This window comes from Apaloderma vittatum, unplaced genomic scaffold, assembly GCF_000703405.1.
Source record: "Apaloderma vittatum isolate BGI_N311 unplaced genomic scaffold, ASM70340v1 scaffold7892, whole genome shotgun sequence".
NCBI lineage: Eukaryota > Metazoa > Chordata > Aves > Trogoniformes > Trogonidae > Apaloderma > Apaloderma vittatum.
This window is the reverse complement of record NW_009705267.1, coordinates 22,043-46,828: the sequence shown is the minus strand read 5'-3', so window position 1 is coordinate 46,828 and position 24,786 is coordinate 22,043. Positions and strand designations below refer to the sequence as shown.

The 24,786-nt window shown below is 41.5% G+C and overlaps 1 protein-coding gene across 1 annotated transcript in view; it reads right to left on the bottom strand.

Moving 5' to 3' along the window:
• Positions 1 to 24,786, bottom strand: part of LOC104270849 (tetratricopeptide repeat protein 7A-like) — a gene marked incomplete at its 5' end in the record, with an annotated part of 79,195 nt that overhangs the window by 33,655 nt on the left and 20,754 nt on the right. The window contains 5 exons of the mRNA XM_009865325.1: positions 6,442 to 6,525; positions 6,950 to 7,087; positions 17,418 to 17,481; positions 17,916 to 18,076; positions 21,271 to 21,349. Of these exons, the coding sequence (XP_009863627.1) occupies positions 6,442 to 6,525; positions 6,950 to 7,087; positions 17,418 to 17,481; positions 17,916 to 18,076; positions 21,271 to 21,349 (526 nt within the window). The remainder of the gene's footprint in view (positions 1 to 6,441; positions 6,526 to 6,949; positions 7,088 to 17,417; positions 17,482 to 17,915; positions 18,077 to 21,270; positions 21,350 to 24,786) is intronic.

The window sequence follows — 24,786 nt, the reverse complement described above, 5'->3', positions numbered from 1 at the left end:
ATTAGCTTGTCATTATTTCGCTATGGCCAGTATGTATCAGCAACTTGCAGAGGGCTCCAAAATCGGAGTTTATGTCTGTGTCAGACTAGTTTCAAAACCCTAAAAATGCTCCCACCACAAGCTCTGGGCAGGGCTGCAGTATCTCCAACCACTGAGCATCCAAAGGGGGCACAGTGACGCTGCAAGGTTGGCTCTGGGAAGAGCTGGAGCCTACTCACCCAGAAACGCAGCTGAATGACAAGAAGAATGTGATTACTTCCCTTTGTGTAACACCAGACACCTCCTGAAGCGTCATGCTATTAAGAACACTATTCAAGTAGACACACATGACTCTTCTTTGCCTTACAGATGAACAAACATAAGGAAGGAGAGCAGAGAGGAGCATGTTGTGTAGTTCAAAGCAGCTTCGTCTGCCTGGTTTTGCAAGGTACCATGCTTGGAACTTAAATCCCGCTACTGCCAGTCTATCTTATCTATATGGCAACGGTGACACCCTATGGTGTCCTCAGCATAGGCTAGCAGAGGTTGGGGGAGGATCAGCAACGATGCAGACTGCAGACGTTTTGTGTGATTGCTGCCCTGAAGGCAAGCACTGGGCTGATGGTGTTCTGGCAACAGTGGATGAGAAAGGCTGGACAGCTGCGTGCCAGGCACCCCAGGAACATGTAACTGCCATCAGCAACCTCAGCACAAAATCTGTGAGCATATAGCCCCGTCCTCCAGATAAGTGCTTCCAGCTCCACTGGGCTCTCACAGAGGCTCTTTCCTGTTGTAGGTTTGAGTCTGGTGGGTTTCTTTTGTAAAAGTAGGGGTAGACTCATGTGAAATTTCGAGAGCCTCCCACACTCTCAGGCAGGAGTTGGACCTGCCTCTGGCCAAGGCCAGGCCAATCAGTGCCTCCGCCATCAAAGTATTTAAGAGGTGACCCCATTGTTCTTTCTCTCTCTTTTGGTTTCATCTTGTTTTGAGCTGTCCTGTCTTTAACTTTGAGGAGTTTTTCTTTTGAACCAGGGAGAGGTGAGAGGAGAACAAAGGAACATTACCCTGAGAAGAAAGAGAGGCAGAAGAGACCCAGAGGAGAAGGAGAGGAGAAGGCTGCCGGAATAGGACCTTTCCCTGATGCTCGTAGTGGTTGAGATGGCAGGAAGGCGATTGCCTGCCCGTTGAGGACACATCCAGGATGTGTCGGTACGTGCAGAGGCCCATGTGAGAGGGGAGAGAGACCAAGCATCACGGGAGGACGTGCCTGAAACGATCCATGGCCCTGAGGGACTCCGGAGGAGGAAGAGGATTGTCTCCTGTGAGGTGGACACCATGCAGCAGGAAGGAGAGACTGCGAGCAGCCCTCTTTCTCAAGGAGGAGCTGCCAACAACGAGTAATGGCCAGATGGACTGCACTGCTCAACTCCTCTGCTGATGAGGGGAAGGACATAGCCGGGAAGATGGGAGGGGTGGGAGTGTGTGAATTGTATTTAAGATCAGGTCATATTTTTTGATGTAATCCTCTCACTATCCTACTTCTTAAATGGTGGTGCTGAATTAAATCTATGTTTTTCTCCACAAGTTGCTCTAGTTCTTTACCAGTCATCTTAAGTGATAGATTATTATCCTCCCTATCCTTAATCTCAAGCCCTTGAGCATTTTTAGTTGAATTGTCTCCCTCCACATCACTTTGGAAATGGGGCTGAGGGAGGAGTGAGCTGAAGACCGCATGATTTTTATTCCAGTCAGCTTGAACCACAACATTCCCCTTCTGTACTCAATTGCTCCTGAGCTAACCCTTTACGCACTTTTTGCTGCACTTATCCCTTAAATGAGTATACAGGGTGACAGGTAAAAGCAGATTATCCTCTCCTAGCAGATGCTCTAGACTTCCCTCAGATGGCCTGAGACCACTTCCCACTCCTCCTCTCAAGGAACACCTATTTCTAAAGCTTTTAATTCCTAAACAAGTCATGTTGTGGGTTTGGGGAGGGGGAGGGGGCAGAAACATTAAATATGAGCACACAAATGGGTTTATATACTTCATACGCTAATAATAATGAACAACATCCACTGGACATGAGATCAGTGTAAGACTGCTGCACTTCTAGACTAAGTAGACTATTGTGTTCACAGAATAATTTTGCAGCCATCCTTGAAGAATCCCTCTCTTGCTACCCTTTGGAAAATAGCACATCATTGTCACTAACGACAAGTCTTGTCTCCTTGGTCGGCAGAAGAAAGCATCAATATTACCCCACATTATTCAAGGGATATATTTTATCAATTTATCTCTCCCTTAAGTAGTATGACAGGGGAAAAAAAAAGACATAACAGATTTAGAAAACTTTCTAAAGTACTGTCAATTTACACTAGAGCCCAATCTTACCATATGCTTCTGAGTCTCTACTCCCAAAAAGCTCCTGTAACACTTTGGAACACCCAGGCTGGGTCCCACGTGAGGTCATTAAGTGTGGAAGGGGACAGAAATCAGAACAAGAGAACACAAACTGATCCACCTGGTCTGAGGCCTGGGAAATGTTTGCAAGTACACAAGGATTCTATTTCACATCCCTTCTCCTTGTAATACATCATCTAGACACTATTACAGTTTTGCTTCCAACTCCAGGTATGTTAGTAGAGGTAGCCTAGGCTGCAGGAGTGCTGTGTGCTGGCAATCTCCACAACTTCCAGTGGAAACTGTTTAGTTGAAAAGCAGCAGCAGAGAATAAGTCTGCCTCAAACAGCTGTCTCTCTCCACTACTGTGACGACTCCATAGTCTTCTCCACTCTGTAAATAAGAGTTTGGTCCTTCCTTTGCCCAGTCTGCTGAATACAGGTCACTTTTCTAAAATCTCGAGACAAGCAGATGCAACCTACTGCACTCGTTTTACTCTGGCAGCAGAACAGTGGCTCATCTTGTTGCCCGAGGACTCTGCCAGATGGTGCCCAGCTATCACACCACTTGCCACTCAGGCTCCAGCCTGTGTATGCCTGCTAGCTGAGCCAGGGAGCTTCTGTGCCCACTCAGCCTTCAGCTGCAGTATTGCCACATCACAAAGGTCATTACCAGCAGCTGTGAGAAATGCAGCACTCGGTTTCCTAGTACCCATTCAGAAGAACCACGGTGAAGCATTACACTGATTTAAACCTCTTTCTTGCCTATCCAGGACTGCACTTGGTGACACAGGACATCAGTCACTATGACTTTGTCATTGTCTAGGATTTCCCAGCATTTCACCTAAAATTGTCCATAAAAGTATTTCCAATTTCAAGGCAGATTTTAATAATTTAAATAAACATGTTCCTCTTTCAGAAAACATACAGCTTGGTATACATGCATTCCCAAGAATGGGTTAAAAACCAACCAGACCACACTATCTTTCTCATTATGTAAGTTGTTGAATAGCACAGGAAAGTGAAATCGCTATCACTCCATTGTTTCTACCACTTAGGTGGACAGAAGACAGACAGGAAGGTTATGCTTCCCTGAGCTTTTTTAATTCACTGTTTTATTAAGCCCTAAGGTCTCGCTTGCTCAATAAGAACTTACTGAAGTGATGTGTCTGTTTTTGTAAAGACACATGCTTTTTAGAATAATGCATAAACTCAAGGCTGCTTACACAGTAATGAGCCTAGGTAGCTGGCTTGAGATTCAGACTGATCACTTACAAAAAATGGCAGTCACCACTCGGCAATTTTGTCTGGCAGAGGAAGAAGATAGTTGGAAATTTAACTTGATTTACTTAACCTGATTATAAAGATACAAAATAAAAGTAACACTAGCCAAATGCAGTGCACAACAGAGGGCAAGATAGGATTTCACAGCACGTAAGAAAGTCAGAGTTTGCAAATCCTTAAAAAAAAAAAGTTTCCAGCATTTACAGGTTAATAAAACTGTTCCTGTCTTACCCAGGATTTATGAGCATGATTTTTGTTGTACTGCAGAACCAGTAACCACAGGATGTGAGACTTTGTTACAAAGAAATGAGAAGGAATCGGCTGTGACTGAGACAGGTGAAAATAGATTTTTTACCTATAAAAGCTCAAGTGTACTCTGCATTCTGCAGTCTAGACAGCCCACACTGTTTTCTCATCAGTTCTTTCTGCTACACTGGAGCACTTACTTTTAAATGAACTCTGTCCCGCTGTCAAGCTGTGAAGCAGTATAACAATGTATGCCACATCTCCCATTAGCAGGACGACGCACTGCAGAGTATATGACAGGAATCCTCATGGAATACTTTGGGATTAAAAGTGAAATACTGCACAGATGGGATTGTTGGGTAAGGGAATTCCCTCTGCCCCATACAGGGCTCAGAACATTTAGAGCTCTTGCATCAATAGGCAAGATCAGGCCATTTTACCTTGTAAATATTTAAAGTACAGGCAAAAAGACGACCTACTTGAAAACCTGAAAAGATAGGAGAGTTATAGAGGATACAGATACTCACACTGCCTTTTTTTTTTTTCTCTTCTTATTTACCAAGTATTCAGTAACTTCTGGGGAAGGTGAAGAGGTATGCAGACATGCAAGGACAAGCACACTTCTCATGCAAACTGTTAGAAGCTAAAGATCAGGTTCCATTTCCCTCCCCCATACTAACCTAAGATTGAATCACAGTTACTCTCTCAACCACTAGCAGTACACATCTAGATTTGCTTTCCAGCAGATTACTAGAGCTACAGTGCTGTCTGCTCTTGAGAAACAAGTTACACAACCTGTAAAACCAATAAAGCTCCCAGTCCTGTGTTTCCAGGAAGACACAGAGCCTTTCCAACATGGCCTGCCTAGTCATTGTTGTCTTCAGTATCAACAGATCAGGTATCCTGGGGATTTGCAAAGGCACAGAGGGCAGCAACGCGCTAACTCCAGCTGAATGCCAAGAGGAAAGGAACTGAACCAGACTTGTATGCCCCCCACCCAACATAGGCCAGCATTAACATATTAGCACCATCAGTCTAGCCATCGTTTCCATACTTAGAAATGGATTTTGAAATACTTGTACCTAACTCCTGCAGGAATAGGTAAGCCTCTTTCTCACCTAACACATCCCTTGAGCTCCCTGCTGATCTAACACGCTGTCGAAGTTCTGATGTTGTCTCTTGATTTTAACAGATCTAGCCAATACTGTGGAGTCCCAGAACAGGGTCAGAGTTTGCAAGGTCCCACCAAGTACATCCCTGGTGCCTCACAGCAGGGTCACTACTGACTGACAATTTGCCTCTGGGTTTTCCACAGATCCCCAGAGGCACAGGCTCCACACAACCTCCACGGACAATCTTTTTCCAGGGTACCACTATCCTTAGTTTTATTGCCTCTTACTAGGAAACATGAACTTACATTGCTGCAACTGCAGCCATCATGTCTTGTCCTATCTGTCATAGACAAGATTAACCCCTTCCTTCTTCCAAGAGCTCTTGAAAACTTATTTCTCTTGGACTTTTTTCCCCCCTCCCTTTTAAGGGTTTTAGAAACATAAAATTAAAAAAAATAATTCTTTCAATCTTTCCACAGTCCTGCTAACTATACTCTTAGACGTCTTTGATGATGTTTATTAGACTTTCACTTGTTGTTCTACCAAATTTTTGAAGCATAATGCGTAACAGTCTTCCAAGGTAAGGCTTTGTCTATGCTCACAGAAGCAAAGGAATCCGTTCAGACATCTCCCAAGCTTTACAGCCATCACAAGATGACAACTTCTCTGCAAAACCATACCACTGTATATTCATTTCCCATTTCCACACCAAAGTCACTGTTTCCAACTCATGTTATAGCCATAAAAGGCCAGTAGTAGTTCTCACTTGGCAGATAATTACTAGTTGGTCTCTACCCCGTTCTACATAGATTCCCTACACTCCATGGGCATGGAATATAGGATCACACTAAGTGGTCTACCAGTGGCACAGCATTAATTTGCTCACACCTAAAAGTATAGGTGAGGACACCCAGAAAAAACGGGCTAAATTGTGTATCAACCACATTTCCTGAAAAAACTAACTCTTTTAAGGCTAACAAAGAAAAGCTCCTACTGCCACTGCCTACCTTTTGCAATCAGACTTCAGACATCCCAGTGGTTAAATAATACTTTAACAAATACTACATTAATTTAAAAAAAGAATAAATGCTAGAAAATACATCTACCCAAACATTCACACATCATCTCTTTTTCTACAGTATATTTTGCACTAAGCACTTCAAAATTATTAAACTTTGTAAGCTCTCTATGAAAAAGCATTAACATTTCCTTGATCAGATGGAGAAACCAGACCTTAAACTCAATACCAAATGCACACACCTAAACACACAGTGCAATCAGAGTCTATGTCCTTCCACATAGCTGTCTGATGGCACTTACTCCCACAAAATGTATGACTCTGAACATTCAAACAAGTAAGCCAGATGCACATTTTCCTCTGGCAGAGTGTCCTTTCTAAGTCTTTTGGTTTGACCCTTACCTTTCCACAGGCCACCATGGACAAGGCAAGCTGGTACCAGAGGTGAAATTCATCAAATGCAAACTTCATGGCTCTCTCCAAGCACTGTGAAATAGATGTTGGGAGACATATCAGGGTGGGGTGTTTTTTTTGGGAGAGTTGTTTTTTGGTTTTTGCCAAAACTGCTGCTTAGCTCAGTAATCAAATCAGGAGAAACAATCTGTTGTTGCCCAGGGCCCAGGTGATTTTTTTATGACATCATTTTCTTCATCATCAGTTAACAGGGCTTACTAGCATACACCATCATGTCAAATGACAGCCACTTTGTTCAAGTGCCTACATGTAAATTACTTTAATGTCTTAAACAGGTCTGTGTGCATTTCTGGCCTGCACTGACATAGATCTGTAGCCATTTCTACTAACTGCCAATTAGTGTTCTTCATTTTCACCTTCCCCAACAAACTACCGTGCAAAGGGGCTTTGCTTGCACACTTCAAGTGGCAGTTCCGCAGCGGCCAGGAGGTAGTACCTCAGAAAGCATGACGTACTGCCCTCTTCTGCCCAGCGTGATGCTGAGGAGGTCGTAGACTGCAGAAGCATCCCGGAGGCTGACTGCTCGGTCATCCTGCTGGTCTGGGGCTCGGCTAATCACTGCGTCCCGGTTTGCCTGGGCACAGACAAAAATGAACCATCAGACCCTGAAAGAGCAAGAGGGAACCGACTCCTCCATAGAAAGTTCCACCCATTATCCTTAGCACTTTTTTTAAAATATTTAACTCACCACAACATAAGGAAGAGGTTTTCATAGGGTTACTTTTTATCCACATGAAGATAGCTGTATGAACAGAAAGGAATTGCTAGGAATACCTCAGCTGATTTTGTTTCACAGAATTAGAGCATTAGGAAGAAGACCTACGACATCCCATTTTCTCAATTATTAGAAATTCACGGCCATCCTAAAACCACATTACTTATGACTTCAGTTGCTGGCAACAGTGATAACTGCTTCCATGGCTGATATTTTATCTTGTGTGTCAGCACTTGATTTCTTCTCAGTAGCCTGTGGTTCTGTTGTTCTTTTCTGCTACTCACTTGTTATTTTTTAATTTGAGCAGGCTGCCTTAGTAATCAGATTTGCCAGTCACCAGTTTAATGCAATCAGAAGTCTGGACAATGCAATACCAAATTTTTTTTACAATAATCTTATAAATGTTTATTTTGCATAATCTATCAGTGAATTGCTCAGTATAGATCAAAAGGGAACATTACTTTTGACAGAATATGTTCAGTCTAGCAATTTACAAGGATGTCTCAAAATACCATATGCCATAGAATCAGATTTATCTCAAGATCCCAGCCCCCTCTGTTTCCTGAGCACAAAGAAGGAGATTTCAGCCCCAGAGTAAACAGAAAAGCCCCTCTGTTTTCCGAACGCAGAGGACCTCACTGTTTCTCCGAGAGAGACAGTGCTGGATGCCACTGAGCCCTAGCACTGACTAATAGCACAGTTATGCTGCCCTGGGCTCCTCAGCTGCAAGGGATGCAACAGCAGACATTCAGGTCTAGACATCTAAAAGATCAGAAAAATTAAGAAGATTGCCAGCAGTTTCACCTGAGGCAAAGACAAACAAAACGTTCCCTCCCTGAAGTAGGAAAGTGACAAGATTTATTTTATAATACTTACTGCTATAATCTTACATCTATTTCTTTATAATTGCAGGGATATTTTTTCCTAAACATGTTAAACATGGGAATTAAGTGTAATAAAAATTTCCAGAATATGCCACCCTTAAATCCTACGCATATTTCATTATGATTAAGCTGCAGCTGTTTCATCATGGTATTATCCGTGTAATGCCCCAGTTCCAACACACTCCATCACAACCTCCAGCCGAGACAGCAAACAGTTACTGACAACTAACACAATCACAACCAAGAGCTAAACAGTGACTGCAGTTAAAGGCAAACTGACAGGTCAGACTCAGTCTAGTGTTTGCATAAAAACTTACACTGACTCTTGCAGCCTCAAAAGTATGTCTCGTTTTTATATTACTGCAAAAGATGCAATCTGTGATTTAGAAAAAATAGTTCAGAACAACAGGTTGCATGATAGAATAAAACCAGCTTCAGAGAAAATCCTGGAAAAGGAGCAGGGAAGCATAGCTTGTCTACATTTATTAGAACTAAACAAATAAGAATAAAAAAACCTCAAACAGATGTTTAAGATCCATTTGGATTTAACCCCAAACTGCTACTTTACAAGAAAAGAAAAAAGAGTTAAACACATATACAGAACAATTCTGAGATCGCTACTTCAGAGAGTTAAACATAAAGCATATGCAGAACGATCCTTATTGCCAGGTGAATCCTCCTACGTATATACAATACCATTAACTTTTTTTCTGCACCGGTTGCATTGTTATGGCAATTGTTTGTAGAAAATAGCTACTGAGATAGCACACCCATGCTCTGTAATCTCTTCATCAGCCTAGAGGCAGTTATAACCTGATGCCTCTTTGTGTATCCATCTAGTACTAAACTAAGATTTTTAAGCTGATGCATTAGCACAGATAGAAAATTAATTGGAGCGATTCCTTATGAATGTCAGCTAGCAGATATAGAATCATTAAGATATTGGTACTAGAGGGAAGAACATGCCTAAATCCTGCTTTTTAATGAGACATATTACAAGGATGCAACATTCTAAAATTACAGTCATACTGAACATACTGTACATATTGTACTTTACCTAAGCAGACAACAATTAATACCAGCATATGCAGAGGCATGACTAATATTCTTTCCAAGAAGGTCATAAACCTGCTTATTTTGTTGAAGCTTTCACATTTCAAAGCCATAAAACGTCTCTGCAGTCTATCATTCTCTATACTTGCATGCATAAAAGTTGCTACTGAGCAAATTCATTGTCATTTCTACCCCAACAAATTTTTTAATACTGAGCATATTTCCAATTGCTAATTCCAGCTGCTCAAAATAATCAAGAAGTTCCTGCATTATTACAGTTATAAAAAAAACCCACAAAACCAAAAACAACAAAAACACACCAAACAAACCTAACCAAAACCAAAAGGTGTGGACCTTACAAACTGACTGAAGAGTAGCGAGAACATCGAGTGTGTCTAATTCAGTAACATAAACCATCATCCCAAGGCTGAAGGTATCATTTACTGCTGCAGTGTTACATACAGGAAGGAGGAGAAGGGAATGTGAGTCATTGTTCCTTGAAACCCACTCAGGGAAATTGGTATCTTTCTCTGGCCTGTCTCCCACAGAAGGAAGGGGGCTGTGACCCCAAGCACGGTTAGCAAACTTGTCAATTCCTTTGTCTTTACTTTTGTTCATGCTTTTGTAAACTTCAGTTTGGCAGTGAGAAATCCCGACAGTCACTGTTAAGTACAAGTACAAAATAGTTTGTTTCTGATTCTGATTCCAACTGATTCTGTTGGATGGGGAATTTTATTTGGTGAAATGTACAGAGTGCTATTTCATTGTGCACTTGAAAATGCATAAATTCTAAGCCATTTCGCCGATATTTTTCAACACTTGTGTTTCTGTTCTTTCAGACCACTAATTTTCCTGAACACAAATGGAAAAAGGGTTCTCTGTAAAACATGGATCTTCGAATAGCACATCAATAACTTGAACAACAAGTGTTAACTTGTCCTATTGCATTACTTCTCCTCCACTATAAGCAACAAAAAAACATAGATACAAATACATCCTCAACACCCCCAGCATGATTCTTCCTTTCCGCAGTTCCCACTGTCACACAGACGTGCCACACAGCACACAAGCAGGATGGAGAGAGATGATGAGTCACCTCTGTTCAAGGCTGCTGTGTGGGACAGCGAAGGTCGCTAATGCTCCAACAGGTGTGTCACCATCAGGAGTCAGCGCCACTGGCATTAGAGAGAGCGAAAACATACAGTCAATGCCTCTTTACTTGAGGTACTTCTAGGTAATGGAGCAACATATATGCACATTTTGGGATGCATTAGAGATGGCTATCCGTGCAGGCATCTCCGAGATGACACCAATCCTATTTGGGGAGCTAAGACACATCCTGTAGTCAGCCCAGACTGAGCGCTCCTTTTCCACAGCCTGGGGACACACCCTCTGCAGGCCACACACACCCAAGAGGCTCCAGCACAGGCTGGTGCTGCTGAGTTGACCCAGTGCTCAGGCACTGTGATGTCTCCGTACCACGCTTGAAGCCCAACTCGGGTGTTCAACCTGACTGGGCACAGAACTGGCTGGAGTTCACCAGAGCTTTTTAGGTCTGGCTCCAAGCCTCATCGATATGGCCCTACAGGTCTTTAGACCTCTGCAGGCTCTGGCAGCAGGGAAGAGATCTGCCTTTCTAGGGATCTGCAATTTAACTCATGACCCTGCTGAGCTACAGACAGCTTGTGCCTTCCTAGCCACACATACAATAGACTTACTCTCAAACTAGATAAACCACTTAGCCACAGAGGATTTCTGTACATCAGTGACCCTGATAATTGCAGCTTACTTACGGCATGCTTATTACACGTGAAAAAGAAAAGAGCCACAGAAAATCCAAATAGCCATTACTTCAGCAGTTATTACGCATGCAGTTATGCTGCCGAAAATCAAATTTCATCGGAGCACAAAGATGTGCTTCTTAATAAAACGTCAAGCAATCGCATGAATCACAATAGAGCATATTCCACATAGCAGCTCCTTCTCACAGCAATTAGCTATGAAGTATCCTTTAATTGCTCACTTTGAAACATGGCTCCCCCTGCTTTTTTTCAAAGAGGAGAAAGCAAGCAATTAAAATCTTTAATGAGTGCCTGCTGCCTGCCCCCTAATTCATGGGCATTCTAATGTTCAACTTGTGTCTTTTCATAATAGACATAATTGCCAGATCCACTGCAACCCATCTGTACAGAACGGCAGCATGTTTTACACAGTGTACTGTAATAATGTAATTGGTGTGATTCAATACTAGCATTAAGAGAGAAAAACAAATGCTATGTGTGCAAGATTGACAACAAGCCTGTGAAATCATGCCATTGATGCTTCTACTGTTGAAGGCTGGGAAGTATTTAGCCCGTATCCTTTGGGTCTCCATTCTGGTTGTTTTCCCTGAACTGCCAACAAAATGAATGAATTCTTTCAGTGACAAGGATCCATTCATAGGGAAGAGGCTACCAACTTTTCACCCAAGTTACTGATTATCTCCCCACAGCATTTGAAGGTTCCCCTGGCTAATATATACAAAGAAAATATTCAGGGCTGACTGCAAAGCTGCTGTGAAAATGGGAAGTGGGTCAAACAGGCAGGAAATTCCATACCCACAGCCACTAGCAGAACTCCTCTTACAGAGATACCACAACTTGCTCCACTTCAGACCTGAAGTAGAGTAACTGAAAACCTATTGCCTTGTGAGCTATGTGGCATCTGTCTCATTTCTGATAAGCAACGGATCACAAATTACTGGTAGCCCATTCAGATGTCTCAGCAAGACAGCCCATTATAATTGGTTATTAAATATAACCATACAGATATACCTTAACTTTCACCAGGTATATTTTAACATCTTGTACCGCAGCAGAACTAATTCTGGAAATCTCACGGAAATCACGACAGACATGCTTCCCCTCACCCCCTGCCAAAACAGCCCAGCAACCCTACACAAAAGAAAGAGAGAAGGAGCAAATAATGAAGTTTGTTTACAGATATTGTCTTGGGCAACAAAGTCACATATTTGCTATCAGTAATTCACATTTAGAAAGCTATCTCGCATCCTCCATGCAAGTTTGGAAATGAAAGACTTCCTACGGTAAAGGAAAAAAAAAAAAAAAAAGCTCTCTACCCTGTCTCCAGCAACTCACATTAGAATCCTTTATTCAAGAAGCAATTAACACAGGTGGTATGTTTCCCACTAGAAATATCCTTGGATCCATCTTTACAGGTCCTTAACACAGAGCTTTGTCTTGCAGATCAGTTAAAGAGACAGATTTGCTATTTTAAGTGCACAATCACGATTTGGCAGGAACGACCAGAGCAGGCAGTCCTGTCCCAAGTTGTCTCTTTCAGCTGCCATAGACTAATAGCCCTCAAGAAAATATTCATCATGGTCATCAAGCTGTTTTATCATCATCAAGTCTGGTGTCATTAAAAAAAACCAAAAACAATCCTACAAAAGCAACACGAGATTCTTCTTCACCAATCCATTTGTCAGACAGCATTATTTTATGAAGCTTGGAACTGTAGAGCTAATGGGTTTTAATTATGACTGTGCTTAAAAATACATGGATTTAATCTTCTTCCATTAAAGGCATGCTCACAGCCACGAGTTTGCTCTCAACAGTAAAATGAACAGGACAAGTCCCAGTATCTTACTTCCTCCCTCACCATCTGCTCTGTGCTCTCAGGCTCTCCAAGGTCAAATCGCCTTTAGGGATTCAAATCAGAGATAAGATGGAGATGACATTTCTAATCTTTTCTACACAGAGACAGAATTTATTAGTTTTGGATACAAGAAGCTTCATTTCCAGTACGAGTGAACTGAATACGGAGCTAAAATAAATAATCCGTTACCTGGTATGTTTGGTGAACTGCATCAGCCAGAACCCCCAGTTGTAAGAGCAAGCATTGCCAAGACTGACTAAAGGAATTTTAGACTGTATGTTGGACCTCACATTCAAGAAGGGAAGGCTTTTAAGGGTAAACAAAGAACTTTCTTGTTTTTTTTTCTTTTTTTTCCACCTCAAAAGTAAACACAAAGTAATAGAAAGTGTTCCATTCCTGGCTCTGAGAAACTTCTCCTTAACTTTAAGGGGTAGTGCAGTCAACTCAGAATACTCCTGAGAATGATCATTAAAATAAACAAAACTAGAGCTAAGAGGTTAGTCCTGCCAAACCTCCCCTGCCCACACCCCACGGCACAAAGCACCGGAGTCCCTGATGGCAGAACCAGTGCCATTCCCACTGGTAGCGTGACGCAGAGAAACTGCACTGCAGAAAGCTGTGGTATGCCCTCAGTTTCCCCCACAAACACTGTGCTACTGGTTTTAATGGGTTAAATGCAGTAAGAAAGAGGACTAGGGGTTTAAAAATAGGCCAGTCCATTTTTTCCAACATGTGATAGGAACACATCATTCTACCACAGCCTCAGCTTGTAAGGGCTGTCACCAGCTGGCCCTCCCCCTAGCCTGAAGGAGAGCGTTTTCCTCCTCTCACAAACACAGCCTGTAATTCATACCATAACTCAGCCTATGCAGAAGGAATGAGGATTTAGCCAGGAGGCCACAAACCCCCATAAAGACAGCCCTGACTATGGCAGTCTTCAGGCTGCCTGATTCGTTTCACTAGATTCCTTCATGACAACTCTACAGCCAACCATCCTGACTAAATAACAGCTGGTGCAGAGGAAAAGCACTTGCTGAACTAAACAACCGGGCTGCTATTCATTGTTTGACAAGATACCTTAGCTTATGAGAACAGGTTTCCATTTTCAATGGGTCAGAAAGAATACAGGAGGCGAACTCAGGACAGCGCCATGAGGAAACAGCCCCCAAGTTTTCACACACAGAAGCATCTTCAAAGCAATGAAAGAGGCCACCGCATTATTTGGCCATCTGAAAAACTTTCACATATTTAGGCTCAGAAGCAGAGTGAGTGAAATACTGAAGGAACCCTTAATTACCCCTTTTGAAGATATTTGCATTTCATCCCACTAGAATATATAAAATGCCTCCCTTCCAATGCGAGGTAAAGGGATAAGAAGATGCTGCTGGAGCAGCATCACAAGCCAGAACCCAGCACCTCTAAGAGTCAGAGGAGGCTTGCCAGAATGGAGGGCCTAGCTCACAACACCTTAAAGGTGATTTCTCCCTTTATTCCTTGCAAGAACAGTTCTTAGAAGCCTTGTAACATCTTCTGGAGAGTTGCACAGATTCTGATGAAGTACATGTTAGCTTCACTTCAGGAACACAAGATAAACAGAAAAGCAGAGTGAATTTCAGTAGCAAACTACCTGGCACTGATCTACTCCCTCTCTGTAAGGCTTAGGGGAAAAAAAAACCAGACAAACAGGTGTTCCAGATGTATACATCTTGAAAAGTCTACATGTGTCCTTTTCAACAAATTTATCACATATTTAAGATTCTCTGGTGATTTATGCTCCTCCTCAGTACATTTTTTCCCTGTTCCCTCCACATGCTGACAATTCTTTAGTCCCTCTTCCCCTCAGTTTTGTCCCCCTTGAGCTCATTTTGGAGTGACAGAAGTCAGAACAGGCATGTGGAGCAGGTGTTCAGCTTTACAGTCCTGCAAAAGAGTTATAATGGCATGGTTTTTGTCTCTTTAAAAATCAGGCAGGAAAAGCACTGTTCTGGCGAGTTTTGCTCTGACAGAGCAATCAAAGTGTCAGAGAAGCCGGAGAGCTCCCAGCAAGCCAACCTAATTGTGTGCTCCTGATTTGTTTTAAGGGGTTCTTAATTGTAAATACTGAAAGAACATCTAATCCAGCCAAAATCTAGGAACACCAGCTATGTTGCTTACTGGCCTACAGAAACATGTCATTATTGCTTTCTGCTGACACTCTCTCCAGGAAAGAAAATGTTTTATTCAGTTGTTAACTTTTTATCATTAGGGACACCGCCAGTGGAAATCTGCTTCTTGTTAACTCATTTTCCATGAGCTTCAGCAAGTTTTAAAAAAATAAAACAAAAAACTTCAAACAAACAACAAACCTGTACATGAGAAAACTCACTAGCCTACAACAAAGCGGTCATGGAAAAGATGTCTCATGTCATAAATAAAACAAAAATTTCCCCTTCTTAGTACCTTAACAGTAAAACTACAGGCAAATATTTCTGGACTGCAAACATACATAAGAATCAGATTTCTCCCTCTGTTCCTTCACTCAGGAAGCCCATTCCTGTGGTTTCTATTAGCCTATTGCTATTGCAAAAGGAAGGCTCAGATGCTTCGTTTCCCCAAAAAAGGGGAAGACAGTTATGGTTCCTGTAATGCTCTACTACAGGATCTTTGAATACGTAAGTACTTTATACACAGCAGATCAAAATGCCTTGCATCTACCTCTAGAAAGTTCCTCTCTTATGAAGACAGACTGAGAGAGTTGGGGTAGTTCAGTCTGCAGAAAAGAAGGCTCCGAGGAGATCTTATTGTGGCCTTCCAGTATCTCAAGAAAGCTGGTGAGGGGCTTTTTAGGATGTCGAGTAGCGGTAGGACTAGAGGGAATGGACTGAAGCTAGAGATGGATCGGTTCAGATTGGACGTTAGGAAAAAGTTCTTCCCCATGAGGGTGGTGAGACACTGGCACAGGTTGCCCAGAGAGGTGGTGGAAGCCCCGTCGCTGGAAGTTTTTAAGGCCAGGTTGGATGGGGCTCTGAGCAGCCTGATCTAGTGGGAGATGTCGCTGCCCATGGTAGGAGGGTTGGAACTAGATGATCTTTAAGGTCCCTTCCAACCCTGGCAATTCTATGATACAGAAAACAGCACTTAAACATAAGCTTACTTATTTAACCTTGAGGTCAGCACAGCAGCCCAGCTCCCATCAACAGCATTTCCACAATGCTTCATCCAGAACTTAGTTACAAGACCAGTTTGCCATTTTACATGCTACTGGATAAAACAGGTAACTTTGCACTCCCCCAGGTGTGAAGAAGGTTATAGAGTTCACGGTCCCACAAGACTTTTCTGACTGCAAGCCCAGTCCCAAAAAGACTGAAGCAGCCAGTATCGTCACTGCTCCACGCTACTGGATCACCTCTGACAAGCCAGGCTGACAGGAAATCTCATTTTAGTAGAAGTGTATGCGGCGTTCTACAAGTCCTCCCTTCTAGAGTCTCTATTTCCAAGGATGAGAAGACCTTTGACTATTAAAAAAACCTTGAAAAACACAAACCAAACATACTGTACAGGTTTAATCTAGAAAGCACTAAAACGCACAAAGTATAGTAACACTCAGATGTACGATGCATGTGATTAAGTCAATTTAATATTTTTGGGTTGTTGTGTCTCTAATCTTTCCCCAAATTTTAAAGGGAAACAATATTAAATTGCCTTATTCAGAAGAAGTTTGCAGGAAGGGGGAAGGACTTGAGCCAGAAGAACCAAAGAAAACCTCAAGTTTCCACAGTATCTCTTTTCAGCTTTTTTGAAAGCTGTTTAAAATTTCCTAACAGGGCCATTGAGGTTCAAGGTTTTCAAGTCTAACTCTGAGTTACAAGTGACCACCCAGTATTTAAAGCAAAGCAACTTCCCTTATATGTTTTCAGAAAACATTCCTTACACATTTTCTGTATGTTTGCATCTTCTTAGAACACGAAAATGATTAAAGGTTACCATGCAGTTTTCCATGCAGTTTTTCTCCATCTCTTCCCCTTCCTCTTAAAGGGACTGTTTAAAGTAACTGATGTTATAAATAGAAGAAATCTAACTATTTCATTGTAGTTCATTGTGGAGGTTTCTGCATATGACAAAACTCCCTGTACCAACAGCATCAGGAACTGCCAAAGATCACTCAGGACTGAAACGGCTAAAACAGTATCCCTGCAGACTAAGGAATGCAAGCAGGATATTGTATCCTGCAAATGCCAATCAGTGGGCACCACCATCACGCCTGGCTTTAAATAAGGCTCCCTTCCTCTCATTCTTGATCCATAAATCCACATGGATGTTTCAAATGGAAACGTCTGTCTACTGACAACGTATCTGGATGTCAGAACCTGCATGCAGCTACAGTGGATGCAGCCACTTCCTCTTCTTGACAATTCCCCAAATCCTTCACTGGCATTTCATTGAAGAAAAGTGGGGTCACTAATAAAAGAATAAACAGCATTTCCTTCTCAGCAGCTGAATCCTTGCTTCTGTTTATCTAGGGAAGATTCTGTAAACAAAAGCAACCAGAAGACTCGACATGGAAATGCTAGATACTCCGTTGTGCTATTAGTATTACAAACTCATTTTTGGCTTACCATGGATTCACTGATTAAGAGGAGGAGAAGAGCCTCTTCTACGTTGTCTTGAGGGCAGTACACACTGAAAGATAGAAGACATTTTTCTGAGGAAGGTCAAGAGTTATCCTGTCAGTCTCTTTCTCATTTCACAAGAGAAGCAGTAACTTGAAACATCTCATGCATAATTCATTTGCTAAGCAATACCTTCTTTTGCAGGTTCACACAATTAAAAGCTCTGTGATACATCCTAAATGAGATATACTGAACTATAAATAGATTATTTCCATTTCATAGCAAAGACAGCTATTTGGTTGGATTTTCTTCCTTCCTGGGGAAAAAAAAAATTAAATACTCAAGGTTTAACGTTTTATTTTCCAGCAGGCTTTTTGATGGGAAGTAAAAAACAAGAACACACAAAACTGCTACACAAATCAGTCATGTAATTAGCAGTACCAAAGAGTGTTTAAACACTCTCCTTTATCTTGCCAATAAACCGAAATAAAAAAGAATGCTTACTTCTCTTCTGTATATAGCTCAGGCCTCCGACAAAGAAGATTGCTAACATAAGACTGATCTTCCTTGTTCATGAACTCAGGAAGCGGATCAGATAAAGGGCTCCAGTAACAGTCTTCACTGAGGGAATGGAGAAGTACTTGGGCTAGTTGTCTGGCTACAGTCTAGAGATCAGCGAACAGTACAAAAAAAGACGTATCAGTAAAGTCCTCTTCAGCAGGTTCATCCCTCCTCATTTTCCACCCTGGGAATAAGATGTACCAACAACATGACAGCACCACTTTTCAGAAAGCTAAAGTAGTCAGAACAGCTACCAAAAAGTCTATAGCACTGGAGTTTCTTCCCTCCTCTGTAAAAGGGTGGCCTTCTGCATTTACGTAGTCTTGTTGCAATGCTGCAGGAAAAAAGTATCAAAAAGGTCTGACAGCAAGGGATGCTTTGGTGAACGAAGGCAACTGATTGCCACGTAGACACTAGAGTATGACACTCCACTGTGTTCTCAGCCTCAGAGTTTTGTAAGCAAGCCTCATCTCAGAGGCTGCTTTCATATTAGGTTTAAAAGATCAACCCGTTAGCTGTTAATATCACTCTTCCTGCAGCCTTTTATAGCTTCATCTTGGTACCACTTCTCTCTTTTTGTTGCATTAACGGAGGGAGGAGAGAATAGAGTTAGGAACTTTTTATTGAGACAGCAACATCCCATGTATTTTTTTGACCATCAAGTGGCCAAGGACCCTCAAATACTTGCTTTCCTATTCATACCTATAGCTGACAAGCTGGGTCCAAAAGGGGGCAAGTTAACTTGTCTTTGCAAAACTCTCTCTGGCATTTGTCATTGTCCCCCACCCAACAAATCTCTTTTTTTGCACTGTAAGTAGCTGAACACACAAACAAGCACAGAGATGTCAAAATGGGTGGGATCTTCTGTGAATCCTAAGCAGCACAGCACTCTAAGCGCAAAGCACGCTGCACAGAACAGAGGCAGGCTGGAACTTCAGCCCTTCTGTCCCAATACTTGCAAATACTATTTTGGAACTTTTCTGACTACTATATTTGTAATTCATATGCAATTTATACTTTGAGATGTGTTATGAGGCCACCATGACTCATTTTCCTTAAAATACCAGTATAGCTAAGATGGATAAAACAAAGCATTACTTCACTTGCGGTATGACACCTATACGACCAAATAAATCATACTGAGGTTGAAGTTCCTGTTATCAGATTCAGAAAAGTAATTTATTTTGATGCAAAGTTTTTATCTACATCCACTTCATCACCTGTGAATTCACTGTTGAAATGCAACCACAGTAGCACGCGCTGTTTCTTAAACACCAGAAAGGGAGGTTTCCTCGATGCACCTAGCAAATGGCAAAGCGACCGGGATGTACAATGGTGCCTCAAAGAAGTATCATCACATACCACTCCCTGGAAACCCCAAGACCTTCTATGCCTGCCTACTAACAAGTTATAGAAAGCCTTCTGTTTCTAATGAGGCTTTTCTATGCTTTTTATAGCAAGTAACCATGAGCAAGATGGCCTAGGGCCCTGTGACATTAGCCAGTATCATTTTATCATCTCAGTGTGTAATTATTTAGTCAGTTTTACCCTGAGGAGCCAACTCTCCTATATTTTTTTCCTACAGTCTTAGAGGGGAGGGGAAAATAATACGCGAGCAACAGAAAGATCTCTACTGGTTCACACAGAAGTAGTAGTACAGTTTGTGATAAGCCTTTCAGAAGGCAAGCACCAAATACTTTTAGTGTCTTTGATTTTAATATCCAGTACAGTAGCTGTGTAAATTAGCTTCTCTCTTGTTTTGAATAAGACCAAACAAACCAGAACAGGCCAAGGCTCTGATTTATGTTATTACTGCCTTTGGCTAAAAAAAGCATCATTATGCTTGAAGAACACTGTGATCCCACAAATTAGAAAAAAATCATGTGTTTCACTTTCATGCTTGAAAAATTTGTTTAATTAAGCACGTTCCTCCCTTTGCCCTCTTGACAGCTCTTTAAAAGTAAGAAAATGAAAATGCAACTTCCAGTGAAATGGAAATCCCAGGAAAAAACACTGCATGAACATCTTAGTATTTCCCCTTAGGGATAAATTCCCCTGGGGTGTGGCACAGTTCTACCTAGTTATATAGGGACAGGAGCATTTTGAGTGCCATGTTCTGTAATGGTATAGGAATAGCAGACTGGTAAACTCATTTCAGCAAAATGGTGAGCAAGAAAAATCCCCTGAATCCTGATCTCAATTTGCAAAAGAATGCAATCATTTGAGAGTGACAATCATCTAAGTCATCTCTTCTAATTCTCTGCATAAACTTCTACACGCATCTATATTCTCAGTTAGGCACAGAAGATGACCCCAAGGTAACAAGATTCATTTCCAGAACAGAAGTTCCAAAATACATAGATGTGATGAACCTAGGCAAGAGATCACCCACAATACCCTTCCTGCTCACACTTTCATTTTAGTTTTGAGTTTGCATGTGAGTAAGACATAGAGTCCATCCATTGGAAGCTGGTACTCTCCATCTCCAAAATGCTGTGCAAACTCATGCTTACTTCCCTTGTCAAACTTTTTCAGAATTACACAAAATAAGAATCTGAACCAAGCACAAAAACATTCTAGTTTTATCAACATCAATGCTTTTAGGGCTGCAGAGTTTTCATTCATGTTCAAGACCCTACATGCTGTTGACCTTGTCACCTCCCGAGTAACTTCAGGACAAGATCTCTTAAAGGGGAGACAGGGAAAAACAAGTTAGACGTCTAAGAAGTTAAACAGGCACATAACTAACTTTCTCCATGATTTCTTTACCATAGGCACTCAGGCTAACAGGATGCAGAATGCCAACACCAACAAAAATGTTAATATCACTTTGCACTGTACTATATTGAAAGGAGTTTTACAGGAAGAACCTGAGCCACTTGAGTCAAAAAAGACACTGCTTGTTGCAAGAGTCAGAGGTACTTACTGCTTCTACATTCAAATGCAAAAAGGTGTGCATGCATACACTGAAAAGGGACAAATTAAACAAGGCAGTATCACCTGAGGACAGCACTGTCAAATCAAATACATATCTATTTCTATCAAGGGCTAGAAAAATCTCTGAAAAACAAAAACAAACCCAAGAGTAACCCCCATATGCCTGGGTTTGAAGGCTCAGAGGTTTCACATGGGCAGGTCTTTATAAGTGCATCACTTCATACCTCTCTTCATAAATTAAAACCAAAAAAAGGCAGCAATCAATCAAGTTAGGATAAATACATTTTTGTCCTATTGGTTAATAAAGAGAGATTTCCTGCATAGCAGGTTACCCCACTTTCCCATCTCCCTTTCCTCTTACCATTCTGAAGGTCTGAGTAGCTTTTGTTTCCACAGTCCGCAGTATTGCTCGCAGATTCCTCATTGCTTTCACAATATTTCTAAGGGGAAGGCAGGAAAAAAAAATGATTAAAAAAAAAATCCCCAAACCCAGCACATTGCACAAAAAATATTTTTATGATGCACCAAAGCTTGGCAACAAACTTGACATTCAAACAAATCCATGAAACAAACACTAATATTGAATGTACAGTAATGAGACAAGTCACTCAGAGGCACAGATAGGACAACGACACTGAGCAAGGCAGTGACTGTAGCGTGCCTACTCCAGATGGCTTCCTAGGAGAAGATCACATTCACATTTGATGAACAGAGGGGACATTTGGAAGCCTTTCATAGCTCGTTATTTATAAAGCAGATGCTCCTTCTTAAAAGCATCCACATCTCCTCTTCATACACACAGATTGTACTTGTTTGAATTATACTGAGTTTACGCAATACATTCAAATGATGATTCCTTTCAGGTGGTGCTTATGTGCCTTGAGTCTGATGGTCCAGACACATGATGAAATTACAGTGTTTTAAACAGTTTATTATCCTGCAGCTAGGTTGTAGTAAGTGTCTGCAAGCACAGCTTCACCTGCAATAGAAGTGTGTTAGGCTAAAATAAAGAAATAAATAAATCACATTACTCTGCATACACACCATGAGCAATTAGAGCAGACTACCTGCAAAATGGTATCTTAATCGTGTGTCTGAGCAGTAAGATAGATGCAGAGAAGAAAAATCAAACACTGGACGCATTAGTTAACACACGAGCAAGCCCATAAGCTCTTCAAGGTTAAGGAACATGGCCTTACCACCACAGTAACTACAAAAACATTCAGCTCACTTTCGTTACAAGATGGAAACTATGCAAAGAAATAAAGACTATCAAAAAAGGAGCAAGGCGGTACTGAAAGACAGACAGATAAGCAGTTGTACCAGTACATTAATGGCCACTTCAGATTATTCCAGGAGAATTGTCCATGCAGACAAAAGTCAGATTTTGTTAAAAAGCAGCCATTCACCATGATGTTTTCCATCAATCTGATAAAATTTTGAAGGTAAGCAGTACAGACTGCACTGGTGTCCATATTCATGCACTGCAAGGGGATGGAGGAAGGGTGTGAATAAAACATGACCACATTTATCACAAATATTGGTTGCATACAAGGCCACCCTAAAGTTTATGGTCACCAAGTCACAGAATGCAAATGCATGTGGCCTGACTTCCAATCAATACTCCTCTCAAAATATTAAAGTTTGAGGTAATCTACAGATTACCTACCTGTGGGCAATCTACAGACAAGCAACAAAGTAAAGCAAGAGCAAAAATGCTGGAAACTTGCCCCTGTGGAAAAAGTCAGACACTGTCTTTTTTTCCTTCAACTTTCTCATGAGTAAACGACCTGCTTTGAATTTAGCATGGGAAAAAAGCTCAAGGAAGTTTTTGTAAGTCAGACTTCTGCTTCTGCAAGCTCTCCAATTTCAGGCCCAAGACATCAGGTGCTTTTCTGTGGGTCTAAGAAAGAACAGACCCACAAAGATGCAGTTCTGGTCCTTAAACTGAAGAAATCAGTAAAGCACTGGTTTATGGACATGAGTAGTCACAGTAAATCCAGCAGAATTGTTCATAGGCTATTTATTATCAGATAGTCCAAATCAATAAATTCCCCCCATACAAACAAACTGCATCTATCCAACTGCTCTCCTCAGTTACTGAAAACTACAGTCATTTCCTATGCTTCCCTGGGCTTCTTAAGAGCCTGGACAGGTAACAGTCCTACATTTTCAAAAATGAGTATGTTTAGATTTCGTGTTAGGATAATGGTATTTGTCACAATGAAGTGTCAATGAATTCCATTAACTAGCATCAGAAGGAGATCAGTGGCGACGTTCAAAGTCAATTAATTCCTCATTTAGCACATATTTTCTAGGTGTTTCATGGCCTGAAGTATGTTAAAAAGAGAGAGTTTTGTTCCCAGAAACCTAGAGCACCATTTCAATTCCACTTTTTAGACAAAATCATAAACGAAGTTAAGCTTCATGGCAGAAACATCTCGCCCTGGGGGAAAGGAGAAAGGAAAAAGAAGTAACACTGACACACTGAAGTGAATGAAAGAATAAATGGCAAATTGCTGCCCATCTGCCAATAACCAGTGTTGAAACCATGAACTACATGACAAGAGCCTGGGAACATCTTCAACAGAAAGTAGGAGTGCAAAATGGGCTGCACAGAAGGAGCCCTCAGCACTCACCATCTCCTAGACTGGCACACCTGTGTCATCAGGCTCTCTCAGAGAGCACTCGCTCCACGCTCTGAGCTCTTACCTCTGAAACATGCAGAGCATCTGACAACAATACCAGTTTTACAGCACTGAGGATTTGGATTGGCAGCTCTTATATTATGAACCTTATCAAACGTTGTTGAGCCACGACAGGAGACAGAGCACACCTGCAGCAGTCTGCAAACAAACCTCACCACAGGCATTTGTCTTTCCACTCTAGTGTTCCAAGCCAGAAGGCCACCTGAGAACACATTTCATCTTAAGCATAAGAATTGCTCTATGATAAGGAACTTACTGTTCTATTAATAGATGTCCTTCCCATACTGAATGTGCACTTGAGATCTTTTTTAAATAATGACCTAAAGAAGTTAAAAAGAAAAGCATGTATCTGAACACAAATACCTGTATGTAGATAAGTGGATGATGATGCAAATACAAAGCCTTTGGCAATCCATAGTGAATCCATTTGATCTTGCATAGATCAGAAACTAAGCAATCTCGAGCCTCTGCAGGACTTGGATAGAAGACTATCTAGAAATCCCAGGTATTGTTACTGCAAGCCATGGCATCATAACTGAACATCAGATCGTGAAAATTAAATGAGGTGGAAGAGTCCATGGGCCCCTGTTGCACTAAGATGCCAGAAATGAAATGAGGGGAAAAAACAGGAAGGGAAAAGCACATGGTCATTAAAGTGCCTTGGTTTTAGCCACAAAACTGGCAAGAGAGGCATTTACGAAAACATGATAAAACGTGATTCTGGAGTCAATTGTAGCTAATCTAATAAAAAGGAACACAGAAAATCATGAGCACAAACCGTGACAAAGAGCACCTTGAGTCCAGTCAATCCAGCTTGGCATGAAAGGCCGTTTTATATGTACAAGTACCCTGTTAATACCGGATAATTAATTACCAGCCCATGAACCAAAGCAATACATACCACATTTATGTCATACTGTTTAGTTAACACTATATAAAATTTGAAGATATAAGAAAAAAAAAAAGCCATACACTGTTTTCTATGAAAATTGCTGAGAAAATACTTAAAATGAACCAAAGCAAACCATGAGTATAGAGGTCTGCAAAGACAGCCCCCAACAATATGGGCACCAGGAGATCATGGCCTTGTCCCTGCTCATTAACTGCTAAAAGTAGCCACTAATGAATCACAGAATGTCAGGGGCTGGAAGGGACCTCAAAAGATCATC